General features: G+C 46.1%; 1 protein-coding gene and 1 pseudogene across 1 annotated transcript; one reads left to right on the top strand and one right to left on the bottom strand.

Moving 5' to 3' along the window:
* The window catches only part of LOC149282427 (uncharacterized), a 179,170-nt pseudogene that overhangs the window by 110,541 nt on the left and 52,913 nt on the right, over positions 1-15,716 (top strand).
* Positions 2,713-6,774, bottom strand: LOC149282431 (uncharacterized). Its single transcript, XM_089498142.1, has 3 exons — positions 6,652-6,774; positions 5,700-5,820; positions 2,713-3,527 (listed from the first exon to the last, which is right to left on the bottom strand). Exons 1-3 carry the CDS (start codon positions 6,772-6,774, stop codon positions 2,794-2,796), a joined length of 978 nt encoding a protein of 325 aa, XP_089354268.1. The 3' UTR covers positions 2,713-2,793.

A 15,716-nucleotide genomic window follows, 5' to 3' on the forward strand; every position in this document is an offset into this window, starting at 1 on the left:
CGACCATAACAGTTTCAACTCTGTATCCCATCCTGAAGCCAATTTGAAATGGTCTAGATAGTCTGTTTCATCCAAGACCGCTTGGAGTTGAAGAGCAACTGCCCTCTCAAGCACCTTGCTTAGAAATGGAAGATGGGAGACTGGTCTGTAATTGTTCATGTCCAAGGGATCTAGGGAGGGCTTTTCCATAAACGGCCGTACCACCGCTTCTTTTAAGCAAGATGGAAAATAGCCCTCCCTAAGAGAAGCATATCTCAGGTGAGTCCTAAGTGCATCTCCTCCTTGGATGACCAGCCATGAAGGGCAAGGGTCCAGAGGGCAAGTTGTCTTCTTCACACTTCCAAGGAGCTTGTCCATGTCTTTGGTACTTACAGATTCAAATAGACCCAGTATGTTCTTATTCACAGAGTCACTGGACACCTCACCTATAGCCTCTGCAATAATGCCAGTGTCCAATTCGGCTCTTATCTGAGAGATGTTCTCTGTGAAATAGTAATTTAAATTGTCAAAGTGAGCTGTGGAAGACTCTAATAATGAGTTCTGGGGGGGAAGATGCCTGAGTCAGGTCCCAGATGCCCCCCCCCCCAACTTCAGCACTCCCTTTATGCTTTTCTTTCCTTGGCACTTTCACTCCTTTATTCCTTCCTTCTTCTCCTTTAACATACATCCCTTCAAGGGAGTCTAAGGCCCTTTCAGCATGTTCCCAGAACCGGGGGGGGGGGGCATACGTTCTGGGGCTGAGGGTCTCTCCACTGGTCCTCCTCCACAGGCTTGTTTTGAAGGGAAAAGTATGTATGTGGGGGGGGGGGGGCGCTAATCCGGAAACTGTGGGCCTATAAGCTTAGTTCCCAGGTTGCCGGGGGGTGTCGGTATCCCCAGAAGGGGTTTTGGGGTCCCTCCATCTCCCTCCTCTTGGCTTTGGCCTAGATTTGGGTCTTCTCTCCCCCCAGACAGATCCCCCCCCAGAGAAAACTCCACCCCTCCCAAATAATGTTGTTTCCAATGCTTTGAAGTACCTGGGCCCCAAGGCCATGCCTCTCTCCAAAGATCCCACCTGCCCTCTTTTCTCATAATAACCCCCCAAGTACCTGGGCCTCAAGGAATCCCTTGAGGAGGGGGCAGGGAAGGGAGAGGAGGAAGAGGAGGACTGCCTTTCTTTGGGGGAGGAGATCAGGGTTTCCTTCCTTCTTACAACCCCCCCCAACTCCCCCCCTCCCGAAGACCCTGCAGCCAAATCTTTGAACGAACGAGGGCTCTCCCCACTTCCCTCCTTCAGAGCAGGCTGTGAGGGCGGCAGGTTCAGGGACTGAGACTGTGCATGCACATTTGCCACCAAAGGCCCCTCATGACCATGCGCAGGGACTGCAAGGACCATGCTGCTGCTGCCGCTTACTCCACTGTCGGCCTTTGGAAGAAAGGAAGGAGCCCTGGTGGCGCAGTGTTTAAATCCCTGTACTGCAAAACCATAAGGTTGTGAGTTCAATACCTGTGAAAGGGTTCAGGCTTGACTTAGGCTTGCATCCTTCTGAGGTCGCTAAAATGAGTACCCAGATTTTGGGGGGGCAATTAGCTTATCATTGGAAACCGCTCAGACACTGTTAGTTCAATATGAAGCGGTATATAAATGACGCTGTATGTTTTTTGTTTGTTCCAGAATGGAACCCAAGCTGCGGAGCTGGATTCAGGAGGGAAAGGCTGGGAAGGCTCTGCTTTGTACATATTGCTCTGATGTCTGTCTGTCTGTCTGTGTGTCTATAAATATGTGTGTGTTTGCCTCTGTTCTTATGGCTGGGAATGGAGCTGAGGGCTGAGGAGAGAAGAAAGGGTCAATTTTGTGCAAATTCACAACTTCTGTGCATCAATGAGTCCAGTGTGTTGAAACAACAAAGAACTTTATTAAGAACACATAGTCAGAAATTTGGTGTTTAAGCCAGTACTGCCCCCCCCAATCCAATGAATACATTACAACCCCCAAACCTAAAACTCCACCCTCTTCCAAACCTAGCCCCCACCTCCAATTCCCACAGTCTATGCCCCACAGATAACAAGGCCCCCTTTGCCGTTCTCAGAAACTAGCCCTTTCTCTTAATACCTGCCCCCAACTTTCTGAAGCCAAAATCCCACAAATTGCAAAAGCTATCATTCCCATAACTATTCTAGACAGCTGCAACAAACCCCAGCCCCCCATCTAGCTAACCTATACCACAACCCATAATCCTTAGCCAAGTTTATAACCCAAAGCAATGATCTATACTAATAGCAATTAAAACGTAAACTTAACAAAATATAACTTTAAAACATAAACAGACATATGGACAGACAAACCTTACAAACAAAATCATAAGGGCCTTTTCACTGCTGCATTGAAAATATATTTTCTTTTTAAAAATTATTGAACATTCATTAAAAAGACATACAAAACAAAACATTAGTACACACTTAAACATATTTACACAATATACAAAGTATATATAAAAGGAAAAAAGCCAAGCTAGTTTCTGTATCTCTAAACTATGTATACTTCCTAGATGGTGTCTAAACTTCTTAAATTTTCATTTCTTCTAGTTTCCTATCTGTTATAATCTTTCAGCAAAGAAAAACACAGCTAGACAAACAAAAACCCAATCACTATTTTTACTTGGTTGCTGTTTCTACTCTTTAAGAGAGGAGGAGATTAATTCATCCTAATATATATATGTTTTCATAGTTGATTTGAATTGAAAAATCAAGGAAAAAAACCCTTTTTCTGAAAATATATTTTCTGTATTCCTTCCTTACAAAAATAATATTAGTTCACTGCTGGCATTTGTATGGCTTCTCTCCTGTGTGGACTCTCTGATGCCTCACTTGGACTGACTTCGAAGAAAAACCTTTCCCACAATGCTGGCATTTATATGGCTTCTCTCCTGTGTGGACTCTCTGATGTCTCACTAGGTGTGACTTTGAAGAAAAACATTTCCCACAATGCTGACATTTGTATGGCTTCTCTCCTGTGTGGACTCTCTGATGCCTCACTTGGACTGACTTCAAAGAAAAACATTTCCCACAATGCTGGCATTTGTATGGCTTCTCTCCTGTGTGGACTCTCTGATGCATCACCAGGTTTGACTTCAAGGAAAACAATTTCCCACAATGCAGGCATTTGTATGGCTTCTCTCCTGTGTGGACTCTCCGATGTTTCACTAGGTTTCCCTTCAAAGAAAAACATTTCCCACAATGCAGGCATTTGTATGGCTTCTCTCCTGTGTGGACTCTCTGATGTGTCATTAGGACTGACTTCCGAGAAAAACCTTTTCCACAATGCTGGCATTTGTGTGGCTTCTCTCCTGTGTGGACTCTCTGATGTGTCATTAGGACTGACTTCAAAGAAAAACATTTCCCACAATGCTGGCATTTGTACGGCTTCCCTCCTGTGTGGACTCTCTGATGTCTCACTAAGTGTGACTTCGTAGAAAAACATTTCCCACAATGCTGGCATTTATGTGACTTCTCTCTTGTGTGGACTCTCTCTTGACTCACAAGTTCTTCTGTAATAAAGGACAATGACAGACAATTGAAAATCAGAGTTACGAGAGAAGGGTGTTACCTCCAGATTTAGCCCCCATTTAACCTTCCCTATTTGACAATAAATTAATAAAGTTGGTGTGAGTGACCCAAGCATGATCTTGTTCCAGATACCCTAAATCCATGGAACGATTGTATCCTTACTCATAGCAGCTAGCAAAGAAGAGACTGGATGGGGACTGCCTTGAGGGAATCAGTGGAAGCAGATAGTCAAAGGACTGTTGAAAAAATATTCCATTAAAAAATGTGCACTTTGATTGACAGTTGGCATCATATCCTGTGAGACTGCCATAGAGTACAGAGTCAGAGCCCAAGGCATGATGCAAACCAACTGCAGAGGTCTAAACAGAGATCTGTTTAAATTTTTGAAGGGATGTCATACAGAGGAGGGAGCAAGCTTGTTTTCTGCTGCTCCAGAGACTAGAACCCGGAACAATGAATGCAAGCTACAGCAAAAGAGATTCCACTTCAACATTTGGAAGAACTTCCTGATAGTAAGGGCTGTCTGACAGTGGAACACACTCCTTCCTCGAAGTGTAGTGGAATCTCCCTCCTTGGAGGTCTTTAAGCAGAGGCTGGATGGCCATCTGTCGGGGATGCTTTGATTTGAATTTGCTGCATGGCAGAATGGGGTTGGACTGGATGGCTCTTGCGGTCTCTTCCAACTCTATGATTCTATCTTGAAATAATTATGACATAGAGTCAGTCTACTGTTTTAAGTCTATATTTCTCAAAGTTATTTGGGACAATTTTCCCTGCAAGATTTAGGATTTCATTTTATGAATTGATGTTTACCCTTATTGCTAGAATGCAGTTTACTTGTTGTGATGCTTTGTAATACTTGTTTTTACTTTGTTTATTTTTTTAAGCTGGCCATGTGCCATAATAAATTATCCATTTATTCATTTGTATTATTTTGTAACTCAAGACAAAGAACCTCCAAGGACTTGAATGAAATCTACTGTGTCTGTGACTTATTTTTAAGTGTCGAAAGTGGTCTGTGTATTGCCAATACCTATATCTAGATATTTGCTTCCATACTCTGCCATGTTATTGTTGAGCTGCATCTGGGAGCGTCACCCTCAGATTGTAGTGTACATTGGATTGTGAACGCGATCAAAATTCAGAGCCAACAAGGACCTGAGAGGCGGTGTGCTAATCCCTTTTGTCTGAGGTATTTGCATCAAACACCCACTGCATTCATTTCGTGTTCACACCATTCTTTCCCCACCCAGGAAATATTCTAAAGAGATATAAACCTTTCTGAACCCTCAGTTTCTGCCCCAAGCACCAATTTCAGTATAAATATCAGGCCCAACTTGCTGTTAAACCAACCCCAATTGTCGCAGGAACTACTGACCTCTCCCCATTCCAAATCCTCAACAATTGGAATATAGCTCTGGATAGGTAATAGATACCTTTAACAAAGCCTTACATCTATTCACCACTCCCACCTTTGTTACCTAGATCTTGTGTGTGCGCATGAACACTTATATATATAGTATGTGTGTCTGTGTATTTTGCTTTCCCCTAAATAAAACACAAAAACCTATTTCAAATGCCTCTGACGTACTGTTTCATTCAGGACCTGCTATAGCTGGGCTGGATCCAGAGGTCATTGTTGCCCCAGTAAAACTATCTTGTTCTATTGAGCTAAGTACCAAATTCCCCTAAAAGCATAGCACTTGCGGGTGTCCTCCCCAGACTCCAGCATTTTGGGTAACAAAAGGCCTCTTGAATCAATCATGGAGCTAAGCAAGCTCAGGATGGAAAAGAAACATTAGAGAAAAAGCAGGTTTTGTGTCCCCCCTTCTTTCCTCCATAGATATTACTCATAACTGATCACAGAATCATAGAGTTGGAAGAGACCACAAGGGCCATTGAGTCCAACCCCCTGCCATGCAGGAACTCTCAATCAAAGCATCCCCAAAAGATGGCGATCCAGTCTCTGTTTAAAGACCTCCAAGCAGGGAGACGCCACTATACTCCAAGGAAAGAATGTGTTCCACTATCGAATAGTCTTTACTGTCAGGAAGTTGCTTTTTAATTCTAAAGTGGAAACAAAGCACTCTGACAGTGAATGATGAAAGGGCCCTCAGTCTTCACAGGAAGGGCAATGGATTCAGGTTCCTTACCCACAAAGGCCACATTCTCATAATTCTCCATCATCACAGAACTGTATGTAAGTTTCTGCTTCTTTGTCAACAGTTTCCATTCCTCCTCGGTGAAATATACTGCTACATCCGCAAAGGTCACCTGCAAAAGAAAATAGCCTTATCCAGAGAGTAACTAAGCAAAAGGGGAGGAAAGCACATGGTGCATCGCAAATATTATTTCAACACTTCAGAAATCAGGAAATAAACTTTAAATTCTGCAAGAAAGCAAAAAGCTACAGCCTTTGAGATCCAGTTGGTCTTGAATCCTTTCAATATAATATACAATATAATAAACAATATAATTTAGACCATTTCTGAAATATTACTGATTCATTGGGATACTGATTACCCCAACATGTGAAGTACATTTAGTCACCAAGGAATTATAGTGAATTTAGTCATCTCTCTCCTAATTTCAAAAACAGTTCTGGGGAGTACTCTGGGCTTGAGGGCCACTGGGCCCATCCCCAATTTAGGTTCAGAGAAATTCTTCCATATCCCTCAGCATTTCACAGATGGGGAAAGCAAGACACATATGGACAAGCAACACCAGAAGGGGGTCAAGATGGCCAAAGTTGTTAATGATGAAGATTGCACAAGCGAGGAAGGGCACAGCAGTTTGCATTTGCTTCCAACTCCTGGCAAGACCCTGCCCCTTTCTCTCCTCCCCTCTCCCTCTTTTGAGTTGATGCGCTGCACATGTCTTTTGAACTTGGAACACATTTTGCAGTAACTGAAGTGAACTAAGGAGAAGAGGGAAAGTGGGAGCAGGAGAGAGAAATGGGTCATTTTCAAAGCCCCTCAAAAAATAAGGTGACAGAGGATTAAGCAGGATTCCCTCTGGCAAACTGGGACAGTTGTTCTCCGCTTGCTTTCATGAGCCAGCCCAGCAGTGACCCAGATGAAACTAATAGTCAGGATGGCAATTTACCAAAGAGTTGTTGCACCTCGGCAGCCTCTTCTTCTTGGAGCTCAACTCCCTCTGCTTGGCCTCTGTGTCAGCCATCAGGTAGGCAGGGGGTTCCTGGTGGGCCTGCGCTTTGGTCACTTCCATCAAAAGATACCCCAAAGCAGTGTACAGGGGGGCCAAGATGAAGTTCTGAGAAAAGAGACCAGGGTTAGGCTTGGTTTGGAAAGAAACCCTATAGCACTCAAAGTCACAAAGATCGGCATCCTGCTGGTGACATATGCACGTGACATATGCCTCCTTTGGGCCAATTGAGAGGTGGGCATCTCTTCCTCCCTCTGCACCAAACAAAGCCCTTTGGACCTTGCATAGACTCACAGCAGCTCCCCTACACAACAGTTACTCCATACCTTGTTAGATTAGCTGGGGATCAGGGGATGGGAAATTGGAAAAGGCTCTGGTTATGTCCCCATAGCTAGATGTAAAATGAGTGCATCATCTGCTGAAACCTGCAAAGGTCCCCAGTGACCCTCAGAAGAAAATGTCTTTGTTTTGCTTCTGGCTACAGAAACACAGCTGGATGCATCTCCAATACCTTACACCAAACACTCTCACCAGGCATGGAATGGTCATGCGTTATGGCTTCCACAACTCGATGGTAATACCTGGGTCAGTGAATGGCCAGTTGCAGCCTATTCCACCTGGAGCAACACTGGAGCATAGAGAGTTCTCCTGGGTCAGGCTGTCTGGCCTGATGGCCCCTCATTCTCCCAGTGGCCAAACCAGTTGCCGTCCATCCCCCAGGGAGGCCCCCAGTCAGGCAGGGCAGGAAAGGATCTCTCTCTTCTCTGGTTGCCCCCCTTCCATGGGATCCAGCCCTCCTCCCCAATTCCCATGGCAGCCTTCTGCATGTAGAGAAGTCACAATTCTGAAAGTGTCTTTGCCCACAAAGAGATTGCCCATTTTCCACACTACTGCCTGGCCATGTTGGCTTGGGAATGTCCTGTTCTTGCCACATAGAATCATAGAATCATAGAGTTGGAAGAGACCCCAAGGGCCATCCAGTCCAACCCCATTCTGCCATGCAGGAACTCTCAATCAAAGCATCCCCAACAGATGGCTATCCAGGCTCTGCTTGAAGACCAAGGAAGGAGATTTGACTACACTCCAAGGAAGGAGTCTGTTTCAATGTTGAACAGCCCTTACTGTCTGGAAGTTTCTCCTAATATTGTGGTGGAATCTCTTTTCCTGGAGCTTGCATCCATTGTTCCGGTTTCTAGTCTCTGGAGCAGCAGAAAACAAGCTTGCTCCCTCCTTTATATGACATCCCTTCAAAAATTTAAACAGATCTATCATATCACCTCTTAACTTTCTCTTCTCCAGGCTAAACATCCCCACCTCCCTAAGTCATTCTTCATAAGGCATGGTTTCCAGACCCTTCACCATTTTAGTTGCCCTCTATGATTATATGATTTATATCCCAGGTGGAGAAATTCTGGCCCCTGGGCTGGATAAGACCTGTATTACTTTATGGATCTGATCCACAACCTCCCCTCATTTCGCCCCCTTTTTCATTTAGACACTGGTGAAAATAATCATTTCATTTTCCCAAATGAGACAAATCTCTGAGTTTAACTGCTGTGTTAATAATAATAATAATAATAATAATAATAAATGTATGTATTTACCACCTTTCCAAAAAGATCAGAGCGGTTTAAAAATTGACAATTACAAAATGTGTGTGTTTGTGTGTGTCAGTCGTAGCAGTTGCATGAAGTATGCACCTCCTCCCTCTGCTTGCTAAAGCCACACAGAAATTGAGGCATGTAGATTTGTGTGCATTGTTTCTGAACGGATCTATTGTCAATATCACAATTTCTTCACTTTTCCTTGTATATTTTTTAAAAAATATGCACACTGCTGAATATGTTGCACTTATACAACAAAAATCTATAAATGTATAAGTTTATGAGTGACGATTGCATCCTGGATTATGCTCATTTTGGGAAGTGAAGACATAAGTAAATTTATTAATATAAACCCAGTGAAACAAATACCTCACAAAACTCTAGTAAACACCACATACACACACAGTCCGCATAAAACGGACTCGCTGGCGCACTGTGTCTCTGGGGTCTGGAAATTTCACTTCCACCTTTTGGAAAGACAATGCTGCCAGAGATTGAATTTGGGGCTTTATGCCTGCAAAGCATGGGCTCAGTCTCTCAGCTGCAGCCCTTCCACACAATCCTGGACTGAAGCATTTAAAGAAAAATTCCAGGAATAAAGGCCTACCTTCAGTACAAAGACCCTGATTCCTGCAGCCCCAGAAAGGCCTCTCCTTCAGTCCTTTATGGCTGGAGCTTCCCTGGGTCAGAGGCCATCTCCTCAGCCGTAGAGAAGGGTTGCTCTGAGTGCGAAGGAGGAGGAGGTCCAAGGGCTGAGGGAGGGAAGGCAATGGGGAAAGGTCAGTGCCAATGGCCATAGAGGGCAGAAGGTGACAATGTCTAGGAAACTCCCCTGAGTCCCAGCCCTAGGAATAAGTGGCAGGAGTGAGTCCAGGGGGCTCCCTTCCCAAAGGGGGAGGCAAGGACCAGTGGGACCCTCCCCAGCTAGGGCCCAAAGGGAGGGTCTTTTTCCCACCTCTCTCCCAGCCCCCAAAGCCCAGCCTCCCCACTGGCCCTGAGTCTCCTGCCTCCTCTTCCTCAGACCCCCACAGACCCCTTCCTTCCTTCCTTCCTTCCTTCCTTCCTTCCTTCCTTCCTTTCTCCCGAAATGGAGGGCCAGAGGCACAAAGGGACACACTTCCTTCCTTTTGGCCCGAGGTGCCTGGCCTCCTTCTGACTCTGGAGCCTCAGGAGAGAAAGAGAAGCCTCTGTTCAACTGAGGCCTCAGAGAAGGTTCCGGAACAATATTCCCCACAGTCACAAGCAGCACAAGATGGCTGCCAGAACACAAAATGGCTGCCTCTGCCTCAGTGCTTGGCAGTTGGCAGTTTGAGACCTTCAGTGAACCGAAATGGAGGATGAAAAGGCCCCAAAGTCAGAAGGGACCCCAAACAGGATTTCTGATCCTAAAGAAATGTTTTCATGATGGCACCCGATGGCTGTGAGAACACAAAAAGTCCCCAAAGAGGACTTCCAAACCTTAACAACACCTAAACATTTTCCTGATGCTATTGAACCTGATCCCCTCCTTAATTACCATCAATAGTGAGAGATATTAATATTGATATTAAGAGGGCCCATCGTCCACAACTCAGCTCAGGTCTTGACCGCTCAGGGAGGCCAGTCCAGCTGCAGGTGGCCCTCCATCTGTCTGTCCTCCTTTCCTTCTGCATTCATCCTCTTTTCCCCATCATCAGCCCCTTTCCCAAGAAGGCTGCATCCGCACCATAGAAATAAGGCACTTTGACACCGCTTTAACCGCTCAGTGGTATGGAATCCTGGGATTTTACCTTTGGGACACTTAGCCTTCCCTGCCAGAGAGCTCTCATGCCACAAGAAACTACAAATCCCAGGATTCCATAGGATGGAACCAGGAGAGTCAAAATGGTTTCGAATTGGATTATTTCTCTAGTGCAGATAAAGCCTAAGTCGGTTGTAAAAGGATAGAGACACCCAAGTCGAATTTTTATCCTGTTAAAATGGTTTTGATTTTTAAAAATATAAGCAGGTTGTTTTTCTGACTAATCCTTATTCTTATTGTTGTTTGTATGTTTGTTTCATTCTTGGTAATATGAGTTATTCTGATCTGCCTCGTTCCTTCTCCCCTGAAAATTTCTCAATAAGGAAACTGGGGAGGCTTTTAAAACCTCCCAAAGGATCCACTTTTGGCCTTTTTTGCAGCACTAGACTCCTCTTAGGAGCCAAAGCCTAATGTTTGTGAAGCAGAAGAATAAGGCTTGTATTAAAAGTATCCTCTCCATTTCTGATCCCTTTAAAAACCCATGTTCCCCAGAAGGAGCAGAGCTTTGTAATAAGGAAACCCTCTCAGAAAAGAGACACACTTCCTTCCTTTTGGCCCAAGAAGCCTGGCCTCCTTCTGACTCTGGAGCCTCAGGAGAGAAAGAGAAGCCTCTGTTCAACTGAGGCCTCAGAGAACGTTCCGGAACATTATTCCCAACAGTCACAAATAGCACACAAAATGGCCGCTGGAACACAAAATGGCCACCTCTGTCTCAGCACTTGGCAGTTGGCAGTTTAAGGCCTTCAGGGTAGAGAGAGAGACTGAGGGGAAGAGAGGAAGGAGGCCCTGGAGGAAGCGGGCCTTGGGAGATATAGGGCTTTCCTGAGATATTCGGGGTTCGCTTCCTAACAAAGAGGTTTCTGGCCCCATAAAGAACATTATTCCCCACAATCACAAATAGCACACCAAATGGCCTCCGGAACACAAAATGGCTGGATCTGCCTGAGTAGTAGATACTCTAAGGAGATGATTATAATAAATAACAAAATATAACTGAAATATAAGTCCTACAAGATATTAAGAATCTTGCAGGTACAACATTTGTAAGGATATAATATTCAATTCATACAAGCTATTAAAACAATAAATAGACCTAAGTGTCCAATTCTGAGACTAACTTCCAAGATCCGCTCTTTAACTCTCTCTCTCTTGATCTCCAACCGACACAATTCCCCCAACTGTCTCTTGGTCTCTCAGGCCTTATATCTCCTTCTCACGGAAGCTTCCAGAAGAACCTTTATCTTGCTCTCTGATTGGTCAAGAGAGCCTTCCATAGCAGTGATGTCATTCTGCATTTGCATAAACCTCCCTTTTCTGCCTGAAGAAGACCTCCATTGACTGGAGCCCAGTCATTGCACTTTCCCAAGGCAAGGCTTGCACCTATTTCCAAATGCTGTTCTTGGTGTCTGCCTTCCAGTTGTTTCCAGGTCTTATGGTGACCTTATGGGAGTCTCTGAAGGGGTTTTCTTGGCTGGTTTCTTCAGAGTTGGTTTCCCATGGCTATCCTCTGAGGCTGACAGAGTGCAACTTTATCATCATCATCATCATCATCATCATCATCATCATTTATTTCTATAGCGCTGTAAATGTACACAGTGGAGATTATCGCACTGGGTTCTGAGAACGTTCTCATCCCGTGATGAGAACGGAATGCATTTGAGTATACCACACGTATGTGTTCCAATCGGGTTCTCAGAACGTTTAAATGTGTTCCAAATGTGTTCCAGGAGGGTACAGATATGAATGTGTTCCCAGAGAGCTGAAACGTGATGAGAACGTTCCAACAGAAGTGTGTGCAGTATTCATATCCGTTCTCAAATCCGTTCTCTCATTCCCCCGTCTCCTGATTGGCTGAAAGAATGACAGGCAGGGAGGGAGGGAGGCAGGCAGGCGAGCGACTGCAGTGAGGGAAGGTGTGTGTGTGTGTGTGAGAGAGAGAGAGAGAGAGAGAGGGAGGGGGGGAAGAAGGAGGGAGGGAAGGAAGGAAAAAGGGAGGAAAGGTGGGACAAGGAAGAGAAGAGGAAAGCAGGGAAAGAGAGAGAAAGAGAGAGGGAAAGAAGAGACCAGACCAGAGAGCAAGAGGGAGAGGGTCTGGCTGCTTCTGCGGGGGCCTCTAGTGTCATGTCCAGTGGGGCTCCTGTGCTGTCACAATGCAGGAGGCAGGGATGCCCAGGACCTTCTCCTCCTTCCCTCCAGGAGGGAACCCACAAAAGCTCCTCTGTTTGGAGCACCACAGAAAAGCAAGCAAACAACTCCCAGAATTCCATAGCAAAGAGCCAGACAAGAGTTAAAGCGGGGAGGGAAGCTCACAACCTGAAGGCACACATTACATGCACACACACAGGAGGAAATGGGATGACAGCAGAGGACTCTTCTTTTCTAACCGGTTTAAAGAGCTGCAATGGCTGCAGGGGCCATTGGTCCAGTCCCCTCCCTTTCCCTCCGCTTGAAGGGACCTCCGTGGAGCTCCCTTCAAGCCAGTCCCTAGGCTTACTGAAATCCCCCACCTCCCTTCCCCATAGAAATCAATCCAAAAACTGAGTTTAAAAGGAGCAGAGGCAAGCCCTTTGGGTCTGCATCTGGGAGAGATTTTAAACTCCGTTTTTGGATTGATTTCTATGGGGAAAGAGGGCAGAGAGAGAGATGGCAGGACATCCCCATAGCCAGGCAACCTCTGCCTCCTCAGATGAAGACCCATAGGGCTCACTGCTCTTTAAGCTCCGTTTTTGGATTGATTTCTATGGGGAAAGAGGGGAGAGGGAGAGATGGCAGGACATCCCCATAGCCAAGCAACCTCTGCCTCCCCAGATGAAGACCCATAGGGCTCACTGCTCTTTAAGCTCCGTTTTTGGATTGATTTCTATGGGGAAAGAGGGGAGAGGGAGAGATGGCAGGACATCCCCATAGCCAAGCAACCTCTGCCTCCTCAGATGAAGACCCATAGGGCTCACTGCTCTTTAAGCTCCGTTTTTGGATTGATTCCTATGGGGAAAGAGGGGAGAGGGAGAGATGGCAGGACATCCCCATAGCCAAGCAAGCTCTGCCTCCCCAGATGAAGACCCATAGGGCTCACTGCTCTTTAAGCTCTGTTTTTGGATTGATTTCTATGGGGAAAGAGGGGAGAGGGAGAGATGGCAGGACATCCCCATAGCCAAGCAACCTCTGCCTCCCCAGATGAAGACCCATAGGGCTCACTGCTCTTTAAGCTCCGTTTTTGGATTGATTTCTATGGGGAAAGAGGGGAGAGGGAGAGATGGCAGGACATCCCCATAGCCAAGCAAGCTCTGCCTCCCCAGATGAAGACCCATAGGGCTCACTGCTCTTTAAGCTCCGTTTTTGGATTGATTTCTATGGGGAAAGAGGGGAGAGGGAGAGATGGTAGGACATCCCCATAGCCAAGCAAGCTCTGCCTCCCCAGATGAAGACCCATAGGGCTCACTGCTCTTTAAGCTCCGTTTTTGGATTGATTTCTATGGGGAAAGAGGGGAGAGGGAGAGATGGCAGGACATCCCCATAGCCAAGCAACCTCTGCCTCCCCAGATGAAGACCCATAGGGCTCACTGCTCTTTAAGCTCCGTTTTTGGATTGATTTCTATGGGGAAAGAGGGGAGAGGAAGAGATGGCAGGACATCCCCATAGCCAAGCAACCTCTGCCTCCCCAGATGAAGACCCATAGGGCTCACTGCTCTTTAAGCTCCGTTTTTGGATTGATTTCTATGGGGAAAGAGGGGAGAGGGAGAGATGGCAGGACATCCCCATAGCCAAGCAACCTCTGCCTCCCCAGATGAAGACCCATAGGGCTCACTGCTCTTTAAGCTCCGTTTTTGGATTGATTTCTATGGGGAAAGAGGGGAGAGGGAGAGATGGCAGGACATCCCCATAGCCAAGCAAGCTCTGCCTCCCCAGATGAAGACCCATAGGGCTCACTGCTCTTTAAGCTCCGTTTTTGGATTGATTTCTATGGGGAAAGAGGGGAGAGGGAGAGATGGCAGGACATCCCCATAGCCAAGCAACCTCTGCCTCCTCAGATGAAGACCCATAGGGCTCACTGCTCTTTAAGCTCCGTTTTTGGATTGATTTCTATGGGGAAAGAGGGGAGAGGGAGAGATGGCAGGACATCCCCATAGCCAAGCAACCTCTGCCTCCTCAGACGAAGACCCATAGGGCTCACTGCTCTTTAAGCTCCGTTTTTGGATTGATTCCTATGGGGAAAGAGGGGAGAGGGAGAGATGGCAGGACATCCCCATAGCCAAGCAAGCTCTGCCTCCTCAGATGAAGACCCATAGGGCTCACTGCTCTTTAAGCTCCGTTTTTGGATTGATTTCTATGGGGAAAGAGGGGAGAGGGAGAGATGGCAGGACATCCCCATAGCCAAGCAACCTCTGCCTCCTCAGATGAAGACCCATAGGGCTCACTGCTCTTTAAGCTCCGTTTTTGGATTGATTCCTATGGGGAAAGAGGGGAGAGAGAGAGATGGCAGGACATCCCCATAGCCAAGCAAGCTCTGCCTCCCCAGATGAAGACCCATAGGGCTCACTGCTCTTTAAGCTCAGTTTTTGGATTGATTTCTATGGGGAAAGAGGGGAGAGGGAGAGATGGCAGGACATCCCCATAGCCAAGCAAGCTCTGCCTCCCCAGATGAAGACCCATAGGGCTCACTGCTCTTTAAGCTCCGTTTTTGGATTGATTTCTATGGGGAAAGAGGGGAGAGGGAGAGATGGCAGGACATCCCCATAGCCAAGCAACCTCTGCCTCCTCAGATGAAGACCCATAGGGCTCTCTGCTCTTTTTTAACCTCCGTTTTTGGATTGATTCCTATGGGGAAGGGAGGTGAGGGATTTCAGTAAGCCAAGCCTCCCTTTTTCCTCTTTCCTGGGAGCAGCGCCTCTCCCGAGCCGTCCAACCTCTGAGTGGCGACGTCATCAGAACACAGCCCACAAAACGTAATATAGCAAACCGTTCTGAGAACGGTTTGAAGAAAAAGGAATCGCTGTGCGGTAAAATGCAGTTCTGATCACGTTCTAGTTTACTAATGCAGTAATATCTGTTCCAGGAACGTTCTCATCACGTGATGATAGGAACGTTCTCAGAACGCAGTGCGATAATCTTCAGTGCTGTACATACAAATGATCAAGTCAATAAAAATAAAACCTACCAATCTACAAAATATGTATAAAACAATAGGCAATAATATAAAATAGAATTGGTTAAAATAAGCAAGCAACAGTTACAAACATCAACATCAACATGAGGGACGTTTTTGCCATGCTTCTGGGAAGTGAGCAGAGGACACCTCATCTTATGGCCTTATATTGACCCAGGGGTCCCACAAAACATGGCGGAAATGCCCCTCGGACCCCAAGATCTCGAAAAGACCCCAGACATTTTTAACCGCTGTGGGTTACAGAGAAGTCCCTGATGCATTGAGCCGTGGGTCATGCTTTGCCCACCACATTTTAACCTGAAAGGGAAGCCCAGGGTGGGATGGGGAGAATCTGGTGTCACTTTTAAGGCATGTATTATTTAAGCATGAGCTGTTTTGCATCATTTCAAATGTGTATTTTTATTTCTTGCAACGTAGTAGGGCCCAGGGCAGTTCACCAATGCTCCCAGAAAGGGAT

This window comes from Sceloporus occidentalis, unplaced genomic scaffold, assembly GCF_023333645.1.
Source record: "Sceloporus occidentalis isolate IW3139 unplaced genomic scaffold, rSceOcc1.0.p SCAF_114, whole genome shotgun sequence".
Taxonomy (NCBI): Eukaryota; Metazoa; Chordata; class Lepidosauria; order Squamata; family Phrynosomatidae; genus Sceloporus; species Sceloporus occidentalis.